This window comes from Petromyzon marinus, chromosome 22 (genome assembly GCF_048934315.1).
Source record: "Petromyzon marinus isolate PM22_M1 ecotype Great Lakes invasive population chromosome 22, UKy_Petmar_22M1.pri1.0, whole genome shotgun sequence".
Classification (NCBI taxonomy): Eukaryota; Metazoa; Chordata; class Hyperoartia; order Petromyzontiformes; family Petromyzontidae; genus Petromyzon; species Petromyzon marinus.
In genome coordinates this window covers 8156931-8173574 of record NC_133688.1, presented here as the reverse complement: position 1 = coordinate 8173574, position 16644 = coordinate 8156931, and the positions used below count along the sequence as shown (strand labels likewise).

At 51.0% G+C, this 16644-nt stretch overlaps 1 protein-coding gene across 7 annotated transcripts in view; it reads right to left on the bottom strand.

Annotated features, from left to right (window-relative positions):
• Positions 1 to 16644, bottom strand: part of FANCA (FA complementation group A) — a 137790-nt gene that overhangs the window by 45207 nt on the left and 75939 nt on the right. For all 7 annotated transcript variants that reach the window (XM_032959126.2, XM_076068687.1, XM_076068686.1 and 4 more), the window contains 4 exons: positions 14303 to 14384; positions 14071 to 14166; positions 13458 to 13556; positions 4982 to 5055 (listed from right to left, as the gene is read on the bottom strand). In XM_032959126.2, the coding sequence (XP_032815017.2) occupies positions 4982 to 5055; positions 13458 to 13556; positions 14071 to 14166; positions 14303 to 14384 (351 nt within the window). The remainder of the gene's footprint in view (positions 1 to 4981; positions 5056 to 13457; positions 13557 to 14070; positions 14167 to 14302; positions 14385 to 16644) is intronic.

Sequence of the window (16644 nt, the reverse complement as noted above, 5' to 3'; positions counted from 1 at the left end):
GTGGAGAAGAGGTGGGGGGAGGAGTGAGACAATAAACAAAACACAAGCATCTTCTTTGGTTCTTTCGGTAAAGTCACATAGAATGAGAATAAAATAATAAATTAATAAAATATAAAACAGGATAATTTAGCATTGAAATAGATGAGTGATTAGCTTGTGACTGGTCATAGAAATAGCTATTTATATGACCAGTCACAAGCTAATCACTCAGCTATTTCAATGTTTTATATTTTATTAATTTATTAATTTATTCTCATTCTACGTCACTTTACCGAAAGAACCAAAGAAGATGAATCCTTGCAGTCACGAAAGCTTTAAATCGAAAACACAAGCAGTGCAGACTCCCCAACTTAAACGAGTTAAAAACACTGAAGACGAGGATAAGGACATGGAGAGTACTCACACGCATTACTCACCTCATTTTTTAAAATCAACTTTCTATACCGCCGGCCACTGATCCAACGTCATTCTTCACATTTAGCAATCATGACCCCTTTCACGAATTATCTAATCAATGCTCTGTGGTGATTTGGGCGTTGTCCTTAGTGTTGCCCCCCCCCCCCACCGGGTGAAGTGGTGACCTCACAGGCCGGTTTGGAAGCAGCCTTCCCTTTGTAGTACCAGGACTGGCATCGTCCACTTCCTTTTGAGACATCATTCCGGCAAGTCTTTGTTGAAAGGAGATCTCCCTTTTGACCAGTGGAAGTGCACAAAAGCGCCCCCTTGAGTCGGCGATCATCTTTGTCCGCATCTGGAAGATTGCGTCCCTTCAGCCCACTACGGCGGAAGCGAGCAGGTCGAGATGGCCACGTCTCAGATGTTCGAGGTAGGCATGGCGAAATTCCCGGTTCTTCTTCTTCCTCGTTGGCCTTGAGAGTCACCCCCAAAGACTTGGGGATGAACTCGGTTGTGAACACCCCTGCACGTGGCGATGCACGTGTGGCAGACACTGCGGGGAAATAACCGTTCTCAAATTATTATTGAATCAATGTCTTGCCCGTGGTGTCCGGCAGGAGGCTTGGAGGTTTCCTGGTTTCGTCCTGCAAATCAGTGACCCTGGGAGCACCTTCACCAACACGGTGGCATCCATACGTGGTACCGGCACGAAAGTTTTAGTGTGTACCTCGTCCAGTGCTTAACAGGCTTGAGGCTGAGCATGGTCCGTGAATCTGCTTCTTCAGAGACTCTGGAAGTGGAACAGCTTTATTATGCCTTGCCGGCAGATCCGTGGTGAGGAACGGTCCCGACTAGGACAGCTGTGGTTTTTCCAGTTCTGTGAGCTCCAGGTGATTTGCTCATATGGATGCCTACCTAAAACCTGACTCCCACGACCATCCATCCCAGAAGAATTCACTCAAAACTCTACACCATAGAGCTCGATGCATCTCCGACCATCATCACCGAGCCAGTGAATTGAAACACGTGCACCAAGCTCTGAAGATGAATGAATATTCAGACTACACAATCCGTAAAGCGACCACCCTAACCATTGGGAAAGAACCATCTGATGACCCAATCAAAACCGTCACCTTGTCATACATATCAGGGGTCACCAAAAAGATTTCCAAAATCTTGAGCAAGCACAAGATCCAGGCTCGATTTAACACCATAACATTCGTGATCTGATCCCATCTCTGAAGGATAGGATGCCTGATATGCAATACCCTGGCAGCCACAAACTAAGCTGTGTCTGCGGCAGTAGTTACATTGGGGAAACTAAGCGACATGTCTCGGACCGTGTTCGTGAGCATAAGGCAGATTTGAAACATGGTAGGACCAACACATTGGTCGTGGCTGATCACTGTCTTAATGAGGTTGGCTAACACGAAATAGATTTCTCTATGACGAACGTACTTTGTAAGCCCACTGGCTATCAACAAAGATTCGTTCATGAAGCCATCCATATATACTGACACAATTTCAACCGAGACGATGGGTACAAACTCAGCAATCATTGGAAAGACGTCAACCAGTTTAAGGCATAACTGGCTGTGATGTTCCCATCCTGCCACCTTCTTTAATTTTTCCCCGTGGCTTCGGCTCTTTGGCTCTCCGGCTTCACATTAACATGCTGAATTTCTCGCGCCGTGGCCACCTCCGGACGCAGACCTCTACGTCGCGGTGGCTCTGCGATTTTACACTACATGCTAATCTCTCACATTAACATCACTAGCCCCACCCACTTCGTTTATGACCCTAGCACTACACCCTGTACCTATAAAACAGTTTGCATTCAGCAGCTTTCCCCCTCTTTCCTCCTGATGACAATCGCTTGTGTTGTGATTGAAACGTCGTAAGTTTTTTTGTTTACTTAATATTTATTATTTTTATTAATTTGTACCTGTCTACGTGACTTTACCGAAAGATCCAAAGAATATCCAAGCTCTCGTCCACCTTTTCCCCCCAAAGCAGGTGCCATCCCCCTGCAATGAGATTCTCATTCTCGGACAGCTGGTCAGGGCCACCGACAATCACCCCCGCCACCAATCTTCTACCGCCGTCGTCAGCTGGTGTGTGGCAAGCTTGGGTCTCGTTCGCAGATTCGTGTGCCATGAAAACGCACCCCCAAGTGAGGTCAAGGCTCCGTCCACAGAGCCGCTGCCACGGCCGGCTTGGACAGCAACGACGCCGCCATGAGTGGCTGGTACGGGTAGGGGGTGGGGGAAGGGTGACGATGGCCGGGGTGGCACTGAGTACCCACTTTCGACAGTCTTGTCTGCAAGTGCGTACTGCAGCCCGAGGGGAATTTCCAAATGTTAAGAATAACATTTGGACCGGTGGGTGACAGTGTAGGACAAAGATAAACCGCGGCCAGGTGAAGCGCTTCGAGAGCCTTTCTCAGAGCCGTACTATTGGCTTTGCTTTTAATATTTCAGTATAGCCTTTTGGGTCAGTTTCCCTGAAGAGGCCACAGAGTGAAGTGGCGGCCACCAAACGAACAGTTTTTACATCCCTTTTTACGTGGCCTGGTCCATCTGCGACTGAGGGCTTCATGCGACATGATCTGCCAACCGGTCCCTGGCAACCACTCAGGGTGAGTGGCATTAAGACCTCACCTTACACTCTGGTCATCTGAGAGGTTGTGTAACCTTATCTCGACCACCCCAGATTTTGTTTGTTTTTCCCTCTAAGCTTTATTGAACGCCATTGTGTTTTTACCACTTTAACTACCACCCACAACCTACAAGCCTGCCGGAAACTATTTTCTCTACAGTTTCACGTTGACAGTGGAAATAAACAGTTGATCATCGATTATCTGACACGCAAATATCCGGCAGTGCCAGGCCAATCTGATTAAACCAGCAAAATTGCTCAAAACACAAGTTGTTACAACAACAGCGTAGTAGTATTACGAACATTACCCACTGCAGAGTCTTCGAGATTGGAGTAGTAAGTACGGTACAGTGAATACAGAAACTTTTTACGGGATATTTTTTGTCTATATGTATGTTTATTTATACCAATTTCACAGAGTAAACACATTTTAAATGCAAAAAAAAATACGCACAACACCTATGCAAGAATATTCAAAAATAAGCTATTTTAAATAATGATGTAGTAATTATCTGGCGTTTTAAAAAATCTGGAGCCCCCTCCCCCCCCCCAAAAGCCATCGGATAATCGATCATCGACTTTAATATTTTTCGACCGTTTTTGGTTGAGAGGGTGCCTCATTCGAACCATCCCCGTCCACCAAAGGGCCCCTTTTTAACAGTGGCTTTCTCCCCCCCATCCCCCCTACCCCCCTTTAGATGTATAATTGGTGTGGGGGCCCGGGGCGCTCTACGGGGGGTCCTGATGGCGAGGACCATTCCAGCTTGAGCACCCCCTAAAGCATAAAACACGAGAAGGCTCTGAGCCACGTTTAGCCCCCAACTCACTCAAGCCTCTCATTAGCACCTCTCTCTCATTCCCACCGCCCTGAGGTTGCTCTCTACCCGGGCTTTCTCAAGCTCCAAGGCTTCCTCTTTTGCAGGGCTCGCGTACCCCCAACCCCCCACTCGGACACTAGCGAGTCTATCGTCCGTACCCGACACTTTTAATTTCTCCTCGCCCCAGAGCCCGTCCTGGCCAACTTTTATGGCCTCGAGGATGCACGCGGGGTACACTGTGAGAACACGTGGCACGTGGGGTGTGCATACAGCGTACACCGTGAGAACACGTGGTACGTGGGGTGTGCATACAGCGTACACTGTGAGAACACGTGGTACGTGGGGTGTGCATACAGGGTACACCGTGAGAACACGTGGTACGTGGGGTGTGCATACAGAGTACACCGTGAGAACACGTGGTACATGGGGTATGCATACCGGGTACACTGTGAGAACACGTGGGACGTGGGGTGTGCATACAGGGTACACAGTGATAACACGTGGTACGTGGGGTGTGCATACCGGGTACACAGTGATAACACGTGGTACGTGGGGTGTGCATACAGGGTACACAGTGATAACACGTGGTACGTGGGGTGTGCATACAGGGTACACAGTGATAACACGTGGTACATGGGGTGTGCATACAGGGTACACAGTGATAACACGTGGTACATGGGGTATGCATACCGGGTACACCGTGAGAACACGTGGTACGTGGGGTGTGCATACAGGGTACACAGTGAGAACACGTGGTACGTGGGGTGTGCATACAGGGTACACAGTGAGAACACGTGGTACGTGGGGTGTGCATACAGGGTACACAGTGATAACACGTGGTATACGATGAGTACACGGGAGCACACGGGCTACACAGGATATTAAGGGCAAAAAGATAGCAAGGCCACATGGGGGTAAAGGGGTGCTAAAGGGCACGGCCACGGGTGCACTAGTAGACTATGGAGAGTCAAGGAGAGACAGAACACGTGGAGTGCACAGCGCATCATGGAAGTTACACGAGGGTGCATGGACACACAGAGACTTCGACACCGGGGGGTACGTCAAGAACCAAGTGCTGCGGGCGCGCAGGGAGACAAGGGAGTACTCACCGCTCTGTGTGAGTGAGAAAATCACGCTCCGAATCAACTCGCAGTTCCATCTGCAGCCACTCGCTGAAGCCGAGCTGTGAACAGAAGAGGAGTGGCGCGTCGGCCTAGCGCTCTTCCCTGGGCACCCCCGAGCCCTCCCCCCCAACCGCCCGGTGAGTCCCCATGCCCTCTCGAACCTTCTGCATCTCATATGCCCCACTCGAAGATGGAGTTTATCCCTCAGTGTACCCCCAATTCCTTCGCAAACCCCACCATGCCTCAAAGTAACCCACTGTGCCAATGTTTGGGGGTGCCGAATGGTGACTGAGATATCATCAGAATCAGAAGTTTATTAGCCAAGCAAGTAGCCCATAGAGTTATCCCCAGCTCTTTTTTCAAGGGTGACTCGGTCAGCAGACCAACACAGCAGCAAGTATTACAAATCTATAAATATACAGTGGTACCTCGGTATACGTCGTTAATTCGTTCCAGAAGGTAGGAGAACTTATACCGACAATGACGAATACCAAACGAATTTTTCCCATAAAGAATAATGGGAAAATAAATAATCCGTTCCAGAGTATAAGAAATTATATTTTATATGGCATATTATACATTAATGGGGTTGTATAACATAATGTAGACACTACTTATTATTACCAAAATGCATACATACATTAAAATAAATGCATAAATAAATTAAAATAAAAATTTAATTTAACATCACTTTACCTTGCTGAGAAGAGTTGAAACACGTGAAAATTCACAGAGTTAGAGCAAGGGTTGTGCACTGAAGGAGATCTACTGTACAGGCAGACTGAGGAGCCGCGCTTTGTTTCAGTCGTGAACCGGGTCTACGCGGGGACGCGGTGACTCATCCCGACCCATACAAAGGTTAAATCAAGACGTCGTATCCCAAGACATTTTTTTCTCGTCAAAACACGACATATACCAAATTCGACGTATTCCAAAGCGGTTGTATACCGAGGTATGACTGTACACTATTTTAAATATTTTACAAAGATGAAAATAAAGTAATTATGTGCAGTCCTCGACTTACAAACGGGTTCCGTTCCTGAGCTCCGTTGGTAAGTCTAACGGTTCATGAGTCGGAACACAATGATGTACTTATTTAAATGCACGTAAAATGTGTTACTGTTCAACAACAAATGGACGCTGTGTTAAACTCCTAAGAATAAACATTGTCCATTTGCATGTAATACTGTAATAAATACTGCCTCTTAAATAGACATACAATAAATTAACAAAAAGATGCTGGCTTGCTTGTCAGAAGGGGCGCAATGAGTTCCCACAATTACACACACACCAAAAACAAAGATCCCCCGTGTAGCCTTCACAAACTGTTGAGGCAAGCGCTTTCGCGAGCAGCGCCTATGAAGGCCGGCACGGCACACGAGGGGGTGGGTGGCCAGCACCACGCCTGGCTGCCTTTGACTCCCCAGTGGCAATGTGTACACACCGCATCAGGTACTCATTTGAGTTTAAGTCGACCAAGGGGAGGCCCAGGACCCAGCGGGAATCGAACTCGGGTGGCCGGGTTGGTAGTGCAGCGCGCGCTAACCCTCACACCACCGCTTCCCACACAAGCATGCACGCACACACACACACCCAGGTGCCATAAATTCACTGACTGAGATGACTGGCCGATGAATCATATGTGCCCCCTACTGTGTCAACTTGCTGTGTTTTAATCACTCGGCGCTCCCCTCGTTGTTGTGAGCATCACTCCTCAGCCCTCCGTTGTTGCTGGAGAGCGACTGCCTCCAACTGCCCAGTAGCAGCGTCCTTCATGAGCCTCCTCCACAGAGGCCGATCTTAAAACCGCTGGTACCAGTCCACTCAACTCCACATCCTCTCGTACCACATCATTCCATCACTTCTGTAGCCCGTGCCACACCCGTTTAGCCCTCTCCATCCGGACGAACAAAAGCTATTTGGGCATGGAGCTCACCGATGGGATTTTGTCCAGATCGTTAAAGGAATTGTGAGCTCCTTACACAATCCAGTCTGCTTAAACCGAGGATGGATCACAGACAGGCCAGCCTGAATGTTTCTAATCGGCGAAGATGTTTCATTCAGGGAGTCCAACTTTCACAAGCAAAAAGAAGGGAGGGTATAACTGTGGTCAAGAAAGCCCGGAGCTTTGTTTGGAGTGATAGACCAGGTAGCTTCCACACAGCGTTACGCAGCTGATGAAAACATAATGCCGCTTGACTGATATGGAGTGAGGCCTCCGCTGTCAAACCGGAGCTGGTCATAAGCACACTGCCCAGGTACGGAAACCCCTCGACTCTCTCCACAACTGCCGTGCCAATGGGAAGCTGAGGGGGTGGGGTGTTTGCTCAGTTTTGGAGGGGCTGATGGTAAAGCCCCACCTCTTGAGTAGCACTCTCTCCAGGTCAAGCAGCAGCGCCTCCAATAGGGAGCCATCCCTCGACCGCACCCAGGCATCGATCGGCCTCCTGTTGTATCTGTACCAGATACAATAGGAAAGCTTCACGAACTACGTGGTCAAAAAAGGTGTTAAATAATATACGCACCAGAGATTGTCCCTGTTGCACCCCAAGGTGAACAGGGAATGGCTCTGGTCTTCCAGCCACATAGCATTATCGGGACCTGCACACCATCATGAAGGTTCTTAATGATTGTGAGCAGAGAATCAGGGACTCTGAAAGCACGAAGAACAACCCAGAGCCCAGGCTTGTTGATAGTATCATTGGCCTTGACGGTAAATAATGCTGAAATGTAGGTCCTGTTGGAATAGCAGATGGACAGACAATATGGCATCTGTGCAGGACCGCCCACACACACACACACACGTGTGTGCGCACACACAGAAACACGAGGCTGAGGATTTATCCGCGGTTCAGTTTGAAAGTGCGAGTTCGTGTTTGAAAAAAATATATTTTTCATGCAAGCTCGTTCATAAGTGTGGATGTTCGTAAGTGGGGTGTTTGTAAGTCGCGCACGCACGTGTATGTGTGAAAAGGGAGTCCGGCAAAACAACCTCCTACCTCCTCGTGGTGCCGGATGGGCAACGCTGTCGTGGGCAGTGCTGTGGGGGGAGGGCCAATTCTGATTGGCCTTTTCCCTCATGGCGTTTGTGACCACCACAGCAGCCAAAAGGGGCCTCTGGACGGGTGCGAGGGGCTGGTGACTCCTCCACCTTCAATTAATTACCGATAAACCATGACGAAAATTTTTAATTAATAGACTTGCGCCGGAGACCCCGGGGGGACAGGCGTCTATGACGTCTCCAGGCCAAACCCCAATTGGCGGAGCCAGGAGATTGAATCTCTACCCTCGGGGCTCCTCCAGAAACAACAAAAAAATCACTACGTGTTGCCACGTGGAATGTTCGAACGCTCACTGCGGAGGAGAGGCTGCCACTCCTCTGTCGGGAGCTGGACCGGTACCGCCTGGATCTCTGTGGTATTCAGGAGGTCCGGTGGACAGGCTCTGGCTCTTGCCACCATGAGGGGTGAACAGTTCTCTTCTCGGGGCAGGAGACTGCCAAACAACAGGGAGTGGCTCTTCTTCTGAACAAAAGAATGAAGGGGGCGTGGGAGCGTAGCGGTCAGGTGTGGGAAGCTGTAAGCGCCAGGCTACTTTGGGCTCACCTTCTCATCAACCAGAGGCGAGGAGTGGTGGTCGTGGTTACTTATACCCCCACTGAAGACGAACATCCGTGGAGGGATGCAGGCAAGGACGATGAGTCAGATGCTTTCTATGACCTCCTGTCACAGGTGCTAGCTAAAGTGGCCCCTCGGGATAGTCATCTTGTTGGGTGTCGGAGAATGAGGAGGCTTACCTCAGCCTTCACTCGGGAGGTTCGGAGAGCCGTGAGGCGCTGCAAGGATGGGTGGTGGTCGCGGGTTGCTGAGGAGATGGAGTCTGCCTCAATGGCCCGCGATCACAAATCACTCTTAAAAACCCATTAAAAAAAGTAACGTGCAGTGCCACACCTATTACCATCATTAGGGGAAACGGTGATCCAATCTCTGACCCCCAGGAACACGTTTGCAGATTTGCTGAGCATTTCTGTGAGGCCCTGGGGGAGGGGACATCCCTCATCCTGGATAACAACGTGGGAAAAAGTGGGGATGACCCTGCCGAGGCTGCGGTGCCTCAAATATTGGAAGAAGTCACCCCCTGTGAAGGGCTGGCTGAGGTGCCATCTGTTGAGGAAGTACTGAAGGCGATCCAGAGTCTGAGACCAGGAAAGGCACCGGGCAGAGATGATCTCCCAAGTGAAATGCTGAGGGAGGGTGGCGTTTGTGCACAGACTTCCCTACATGACATCATAACAACAGTCTGGACCACTGGACGGGTTCCGCAGGATTGGAAGGATGCCCTGGTGATCCCCCTCTTTAAGAAGGGGGACCGCACAGACTGTAACAACTACAGGGGCATCTCACTCCTCAATGTGCCGGGAAAGGTCCAGGCAAGGATTATTCAACATCGCCTTGCTAGGCATGCTGAGGGGAGGCTTGCGGAGCCCCAATGCGGTTTCAGGAAAGGGCGGTCCTGCACAGATGCCATATTTTCTGTCCGTCTGCTACAGCAGAGGTGTAGGGAATTCCAACAAGACCTACATCTCTGCTTTATTTACCGTCAAGGCCTATGATACCATCAGTAGGCCTGGGCTCTGGGTTGTTCTTCGTGCTTTCGGAGTCCCTGACCCTCTGCTCACGATCATTAAGGACCGTCATATGATGGTGAGCGGGCCCGGGTAAAACTACGTGGTCGCGAGTCGGAGCCATTCCCTGTTTACCTTGGGGTGCGACAGGGATGTCCTCTGGCTCCCACATTATTTAACATCTATTTCGACCACGTAGTTCGTGAAGCCTTCAATAGCTGTACTGGAGGAATTTCCATCTGGTACAGATACAATGGGAGGCTAATCGATACCCGGGTGCGGTCAAGGGATGGCTCTCTATTGCTCAACAATGTTACGTATGCCGATGATCTGGTAATTGCTGCTCACTCAGAGGAGGAGTTGGAGGTGGTGCTGCTGAACCTGGAGCTTGCCACTAAGCACCTGTTCTGGGTATTTTGTCCCATTGGACACTCCACCCCCACAACTCCCAATTGGTGATGGGGCAGTTGTGGAGAGAGTGGAGAGTTTCCCATACCTTGGCAGTGTGCTCATGACCGGCTCCGGTTTAACAGCAGAGGTTTTACTCGGAATCAGTCGAGCGGCATTATCTTTTCATCGGTTGCGTAATGCTGTGTGGAAGCTACCTGGTCTGTCGCTCCGCATGAAGCTTCAGGTCTTCTCGGCCACAGTCATACGCTCCCTTCTCTACGCTTGCGAAACGTGAACCCCTCTAATGGAACATTTTCGCCGGTTAGAAACATTTAGGCTAGCCTGCCTGCGATCCATCCTGGGTTTAACCAGGCTGGATTGCGTGAGGAGCTCACAAATCCTTGAAAGATCTGGACAAAGTCCCATCGTTGAGCTCCTCCAGCAGGCAAGGCTGCATTGGCTGGGCCATGAAGCCCGCATGCCCAGCCCCGGCATGCCAAAACAGCTTTTGTTTTGCCGGATCGACGGAGCTAAACGGGCGTGGCACAGGCTAGAGAAGAGATAGAGTGATGTGGTACAGGAGGATGTGGAGCTGAGTGGACTTGCCAATGACTGGTATCAGCGGTGTCAAGATCGGCCTCTGTGGAGGAGGCTCGTGAAGGACGCTACTGGGCAGTTGGAGGCAGTCGCCCTCCAACAACAACGGAGGGCGGAGGAGCGACGCTCACAACAACAAGTGGAGCGCCGGGTGGCTAAAGCACAGCAAGTTGGCACAGTAGGGGGCACAGGTGGTGCATCAGCCAGTCGTCTCAGTCAGTCGACCCGTGGCACCTGGGTCTGCCCCGTGACCTCCTGCCAGCGGGCGTTCGACACTTCACGTGGCCTCAAGGTGCACATAGCCTGGCACAAGCGTCGTGGTGACGTCACCGCCACTTAGTGACGAATGGCGGTTGTTGTTGTTGTTGTTGTGAAAGGAGAGCGGTAGTGCAGCGGTTAGCATGCTGCGCTACGAACCCGGCAACTCGAGTTTGATTCCTGCTTACAGTCAACACCAGTGACGATTATGTGAACCGGTTCTGGGCCTCCCCTAGGTTGACTCAGCCTTATACGAGTACCTGCTGCGGTGTGTAAACATCACCGCTGGGGAGTCAAAGGTGGCCTGGGATGGTGCTGGCCACCCACCCCCTCATGTGCCACAGTGCTGGCCTTCACAGGCGCTGCTCACTCACAAGCACTTGCCCCAACAGACTGAAGGCTACATGGAGGATCATTGTTGTTGGCGCATGTCTGTGCGTGTGTGCAATTGTGGGGACTCATTGCGCCCCTTCTGACAAGCAAGCCAGCATCTTTTTGTGTTACTTTATTGTATGTTTTATTTAAGATGAGTATTTATCACAGTATTACATGCAAATAAACAATATTTGTTCGTATTTATGAGTTTAACACTGCTTCCCTTAGTTGTTTAGCCGTATTTTTTATTTTATTTTATAAAAAATGACCGTGTGTGCATTTAAATATAGTGCATTATTGTGTTCTGACTTACAAACCGTTGGGCTTACGGGTCTCAGGAGTCGAGGACTGCCCGGATGATCTTAAAAAATCTATTAAGTACATTTGTACCTGTATTGTATCGTGGATGAGGTGTGGTGAGGTGTGGTGAGGAGTGGAGAGTGGGGAGTGGAGAGTGAGGAGTAGAGAGTGAGGAGTGGAGAATGAGGAGTGGAGAGTGGTGAGTGGAGAGTGGAGAGTGAGGAGTGGAAGGTGAGGAGTGGAGAGTGAGGAGTGGAGAGTGGAAAGTGGGGAGTGAGGAGTGGAGAGTGAGGAGTGGAGAATGAGGAGTGGTGAGTGGAGAGTGGTGAGTGGAGAGTGGAGAATGAGGAGTGGAGGGTGAGGAGTGAGGAGTGAAGAGTGAGGAGTGGAGAGTGGAGAGTGAGGAGTGGAGAGTGAGGAGTGGTGAGTGAGGAGTGGAGAGTGAGGAGTGGTGAGTGGAGAGTGGAGAGTGAGGAGTGGAGAGTGAGGAGTGGAGAGTGAGGAGTGGTGAGTGGAGAGTGGTGAGTGGAGAGTGGTGAGTGGTGAGTGAGGAGTGGAGAGTGAGAAGTGGAGATTGAGGAGTGAGGAGTGGTGAGTGAGGAGTGGTGACTGGAGAGTGAGGAATGGAGAGTGAGGAGTGGTGAGTGAGAAGTGGAGAGTGAGGAGTGGTGAGTGAGGAGTGGAGAGTGGTGAGTGAGGAGTGGAGAGTGGTGAGTGAGGAGTGGAGAGTGAGTGGAGAGTGGAGAGTGAGGAGTGGAGAGTGAGGAGTGAAGAGTGGAGAGTGAGGAGTGGAGAGTGAGGAGTGGTGAGTGAGGAGTGGAGAGTGAGGAGTGGAGAGTGAGGAGTGGTGAGTGGAGAGTGAGGAGTGGAGAGTGGAGAGTGGAGAGTGAGGAGTGGAGAGTGAGGAGTGCTGAGTGAGGAGTGGTGAGTGGAGAGTGGTGAGTGAGGAGTGGAGAGTGAGAAGTGGAGAGTGAGGAGTGGTGAGTGAGGAGTGGTGACTGGAGAGTGAGGAGTGGTGAGTGAGGAGTGGAGAGTGAGGAGTGGAGAGTGGAGAGTGGAGAGTGGAGAGTGAGGAGTGGAGAGTGAGGAGTGGTGAGTGGAGAGTAAGGAGTGGAGAGTGAGGAGCTGAGAGTGAGGAGTGGTGAGTGGAGAGTGGAGAGTGAGGAGTGGAGAGTGAGGAGTGGAGAGTGGAGATTGAGAAGTGGTGAGTGGAGAGTGAGGAGTGGAGAGTGAGGAGTGGTGAGTGGAGAGTGAGGAGTGGAGAGTGGAGAGTGGAGAGTGAGGAGTGGAGAGTGAGGAGTGGTGAGTGGAGAGTGGTGAGTGGTGAGTGAGGAGTGGAGAGTGAGAAGTGGAGAGTGAGGAGTGAGGAGTGGTGAGTGAGGAGTGGTGACTGGAGAGTGAGGAGTGGTGAGTGAGGAGTGGAGAGTGAGGAGTGGAGAGTGGAGAGTGGAGAGTGAGGAGTGGAGAGTGAGGAGTGGTGAGTGGAGAGTGAGGAGTGGAGAGTGAGGAGCTGAGAGTGAGGAGTGGTGAGTGGAGAGTGAGGAGTGGAGAGTGAGGAGTTGAGAGTGGAGATTGAGAAGTGGTGAGTGGAGAGTGAGGAGTGGAGAGTGAAGAGTGAAGAGTGAGGAGTGGAGAGTGAGGAGTGGTGAGTGGAGAGTGGAGAGTGAGGAGTGGAGAGTGAGAAGTGGAGAGTGGAGAGTGAGGAGTGGAGAGTGAAGAGTGAAGAGTGAGGAGTGGAGAGTGAGGAGTGGTGAGTGGAGAGTGGAGAGTGAGGAGTGGAGAGTGAAGAGTGGAGAGTGAGGAGTGGAGAGTGAGAAGTGGAGAGTGGAGAGTGAGGAGTGGAGAGTGAGGAGTGGTGAGTGGAGAGTGAGGAGTGGAGAGTGAGGAATGGAGAGTGGAGAGTGAGGAGTCTCTCACCCTAGGGCCGTGCTGCTCGAGCGAGCACTGCAGCGACGATGATGAGGCCAGCACGCTGCACGCAGCCTCCACACCGGAAATGTGCGGCAGCTTGGCCAGCTGCGGACACATTGCGCGTTAGAGATCCCGTTATGTCATTCTCAACGTGTAGGCCACGAAGTCACTGATCACGTGCGAAGCGCTCTCCGAGAGGCCCCAGCGTGAAGGGCAATCCATCACAAACAACGACGAATGATAACGATGAGATGTGTGTGTGTGAGATGGAGCACTGACCACACACACAAACCTTTTGTGTGTGTATGTGCGCGTGGGTGGCCAGCACCACGCCCAACCACCTTTGTCTCCCCATTGAAAATGTTTACACACTGCACCAGGTTATCATTTGAAGCTGAGTCGACCGAGGGCAAGCCCAGGACCCATTCAAATAAACGTCACTGGTGTTGGTCACGACGGCTGGCTTTGACGCGTGCTTTCCTCACGAAGGTTGAATCATGACCTCTGTCTTCAACAATAAACTCATTCGTGGTAGCTCCTTGTGTGCGTGTGTGTAAACAAATAAACAGATTCATACATACACACATGCAGCACTCAGAACAGGAGGGTTTCAATTTACCTGTGGTAAAAAGGGATCAAGATGCAGGGAGGGAGATCCATCCGCTGATGTCCCCTTTTTCCGAGGAAAACTCACTCGGTCGGCAAGAAAGAGGAACTGAGACAAAGATGCATCACAAACACACAGGCATTACAACCACAGACATCACAGCCACACAGGCATCACAGCCATAGAGGGATCATAACCGCACAGTCTTCACAGCCACAGAGACTCCGCCACAGCCTCGTCGTACCTTCTTAGTGAAGTTCTTGCTCAGCGCGGGGTCCTCGGCGCCGGCACCGGAAAGAGAGAAGGAGAGCAGTGCCGTGCACAGCCTGTCCAGAGAAGCATCAATCGCAGAGTCACGGCCTCTACAGGCTCAATATCATCGTCCGCCATACACGCAGCACAGAGGCTCCAATTATCAGAGACCAGCCCAGCGTGATAACCTTGCCGCTTTATAGCAAGGGTGGAAAACATGGAGCCTACATGCCAGACAGGGCCCGCGACGTCACTCGCACGGTCCGCGACGTCACTCGCACGGCCCACGACATCACTCGCACGGCCCGCGACTTCACATTGTTGTCCTTCCCAACACCTCCGATTAGCACGGTTGGCTACATACGGTGCGAAAGAAGTTCAACATACATACATACATACGCACACTCACACAGCCCATTATTTCACTCATACGGCCCATGACTTCGGTCCTCATTTGGCCGTGAATTCACTCACTCAGACCGCGACTTCCCTCATTTGGCTTGTGGCTATATTTCACACGGCCTGCAGCCTCATGCCCCAAACAAATTTAAAACGACCTGAAAACAATCCATCACTGCGAACATCTTAGCTGTATCATTCTGATACTAGAGAGAAATATCCTTGACCTGGCTATGCATTTTTATTTGAATGCAGTGTGAGTTCTAACTGTTTGAATTATTACTGAACAATGCCAAGCTGTGAGCAATTCTGCGGCCCAGAAAAAAGGTATTTGAAATTCCCATTTGACCCTCAGAAAGGAAAGGATTTTCCACCCTGGCCTTACATCACAGTTGTTTACTGGAACTACCTCTCGTAAGTACTTATGACAAAATAATCATGAGCATCATATCTGTGGAGAATGTAAGTAACAAAACGTCACTTTACTACATCTGTTCTTTCCTATCAGCCACCATTTCAGCAGCATTAATTCAACACAAACTCTGGACTGGTGGTTAAAAACAGTGTCTCATCAGCAGTCAGACTTCCTAACTCTAACTAATGCTGGTAAACTGCCAGATGTTTATAGGCAAGGATTCCTCTCCGTTACATACAATCCGAGTTTGACGCAACACTCCAAAACACACAAAATAATAAAGGACAAGTGGGAAGCTGGTAGAGTTAACAGCTCCCACTGGCTCCACGTGCCAGTGGGAGCTGTATCACACAATGTGCTATCCTGAATTAGGGGGCGATAGGGGCAATAGGGGCGATCACCCCCCCCCCCCCCTACTCTCTCCCTTAAGACCTTGAACAATTTACCAGAAAAAAAATATTTAGAAAAAATATTTAGATATTTTTTTTATTAATGTAGGGCCCTGTTTCAGAAGCTACCTCGGGGTCACAGTTCCCTCCTCATTATCTTCACACTTCTCATCGATCTCCCCCACTCCTCTCCCTTCACAATATGGCACATTTTATACAAAATTATGATCCTCCCCAAAATTCTGTACTTCCTGAGGTTTGATCCCCTCACGAATCCCGATGGCCTTTTTTTCTCTCAAAACACTGCATTCCCGAATCTCCTCCCTTATTTAGAATCGCAAACTCACATGCACTTGATTAATCCTCCCTTATCTTACCGGTAGCCGAGGGAGGCCTGGCTCTCCCAAATTTCCGGAAATGCGACAGGTTCCGTGGATCTTCACAATGGGAAGCGCTGGCTGGACCCAACAAAGTGGGTCCGGACTTGCCTGTGGATTGCGGGAGGAAGAGGTGTTGAAGCCGGAGGGTGGTTGCGCGGGAACCCTCCGGTCCCGCGGCGGCAGTCGACGGCAATGTGGCCCGTCCAGCCGCACCTGTAGCAGGTACGGTAAGGACGCCCAGGCGGCTGGCTCAGCCTGGGGAACCATTCCTGTGCTGATAGGCGCAGGCCAGCGCTCCTTCCCTCCGTTCCCCGGGCGAGGGAGGCACACGCCTGCTCGTCCACGGCCGGCTCTGTTGCACTGGCCGCCACCGCCGGCCAGTCTTTAAAGTTGAGGTGCGCTTGGATGCCGCGGGCCACCTTCAGAGAAGGCAGATCGTCTTCCTCTGCCACCGCGAGGGTGACCCCCCCAACTCCCGAGCCAAGGAGAGAAGCCGTTCCAAGGCGAGGGAATCCAAGGCGACTCTGTCCATGCAAGGGAAAGCCGCGTGCCCCAAGGCGAGGAGAGCACTGCGATAGGCCAGCGGCGTCTCGCTCTCACCACGTCGCCGCAGTCTGAATCTTCTCCGAACATTAGACGGGGGATCAAAAATAGCGGCCATCTCGGTGTAGGTGCGTGCGAGGGTCGCTCGATCTGACTTGGAGATGGTGAAAAAAGCGGCTAACAAGTCGTCGTCGAGGTCCGTGGGAAA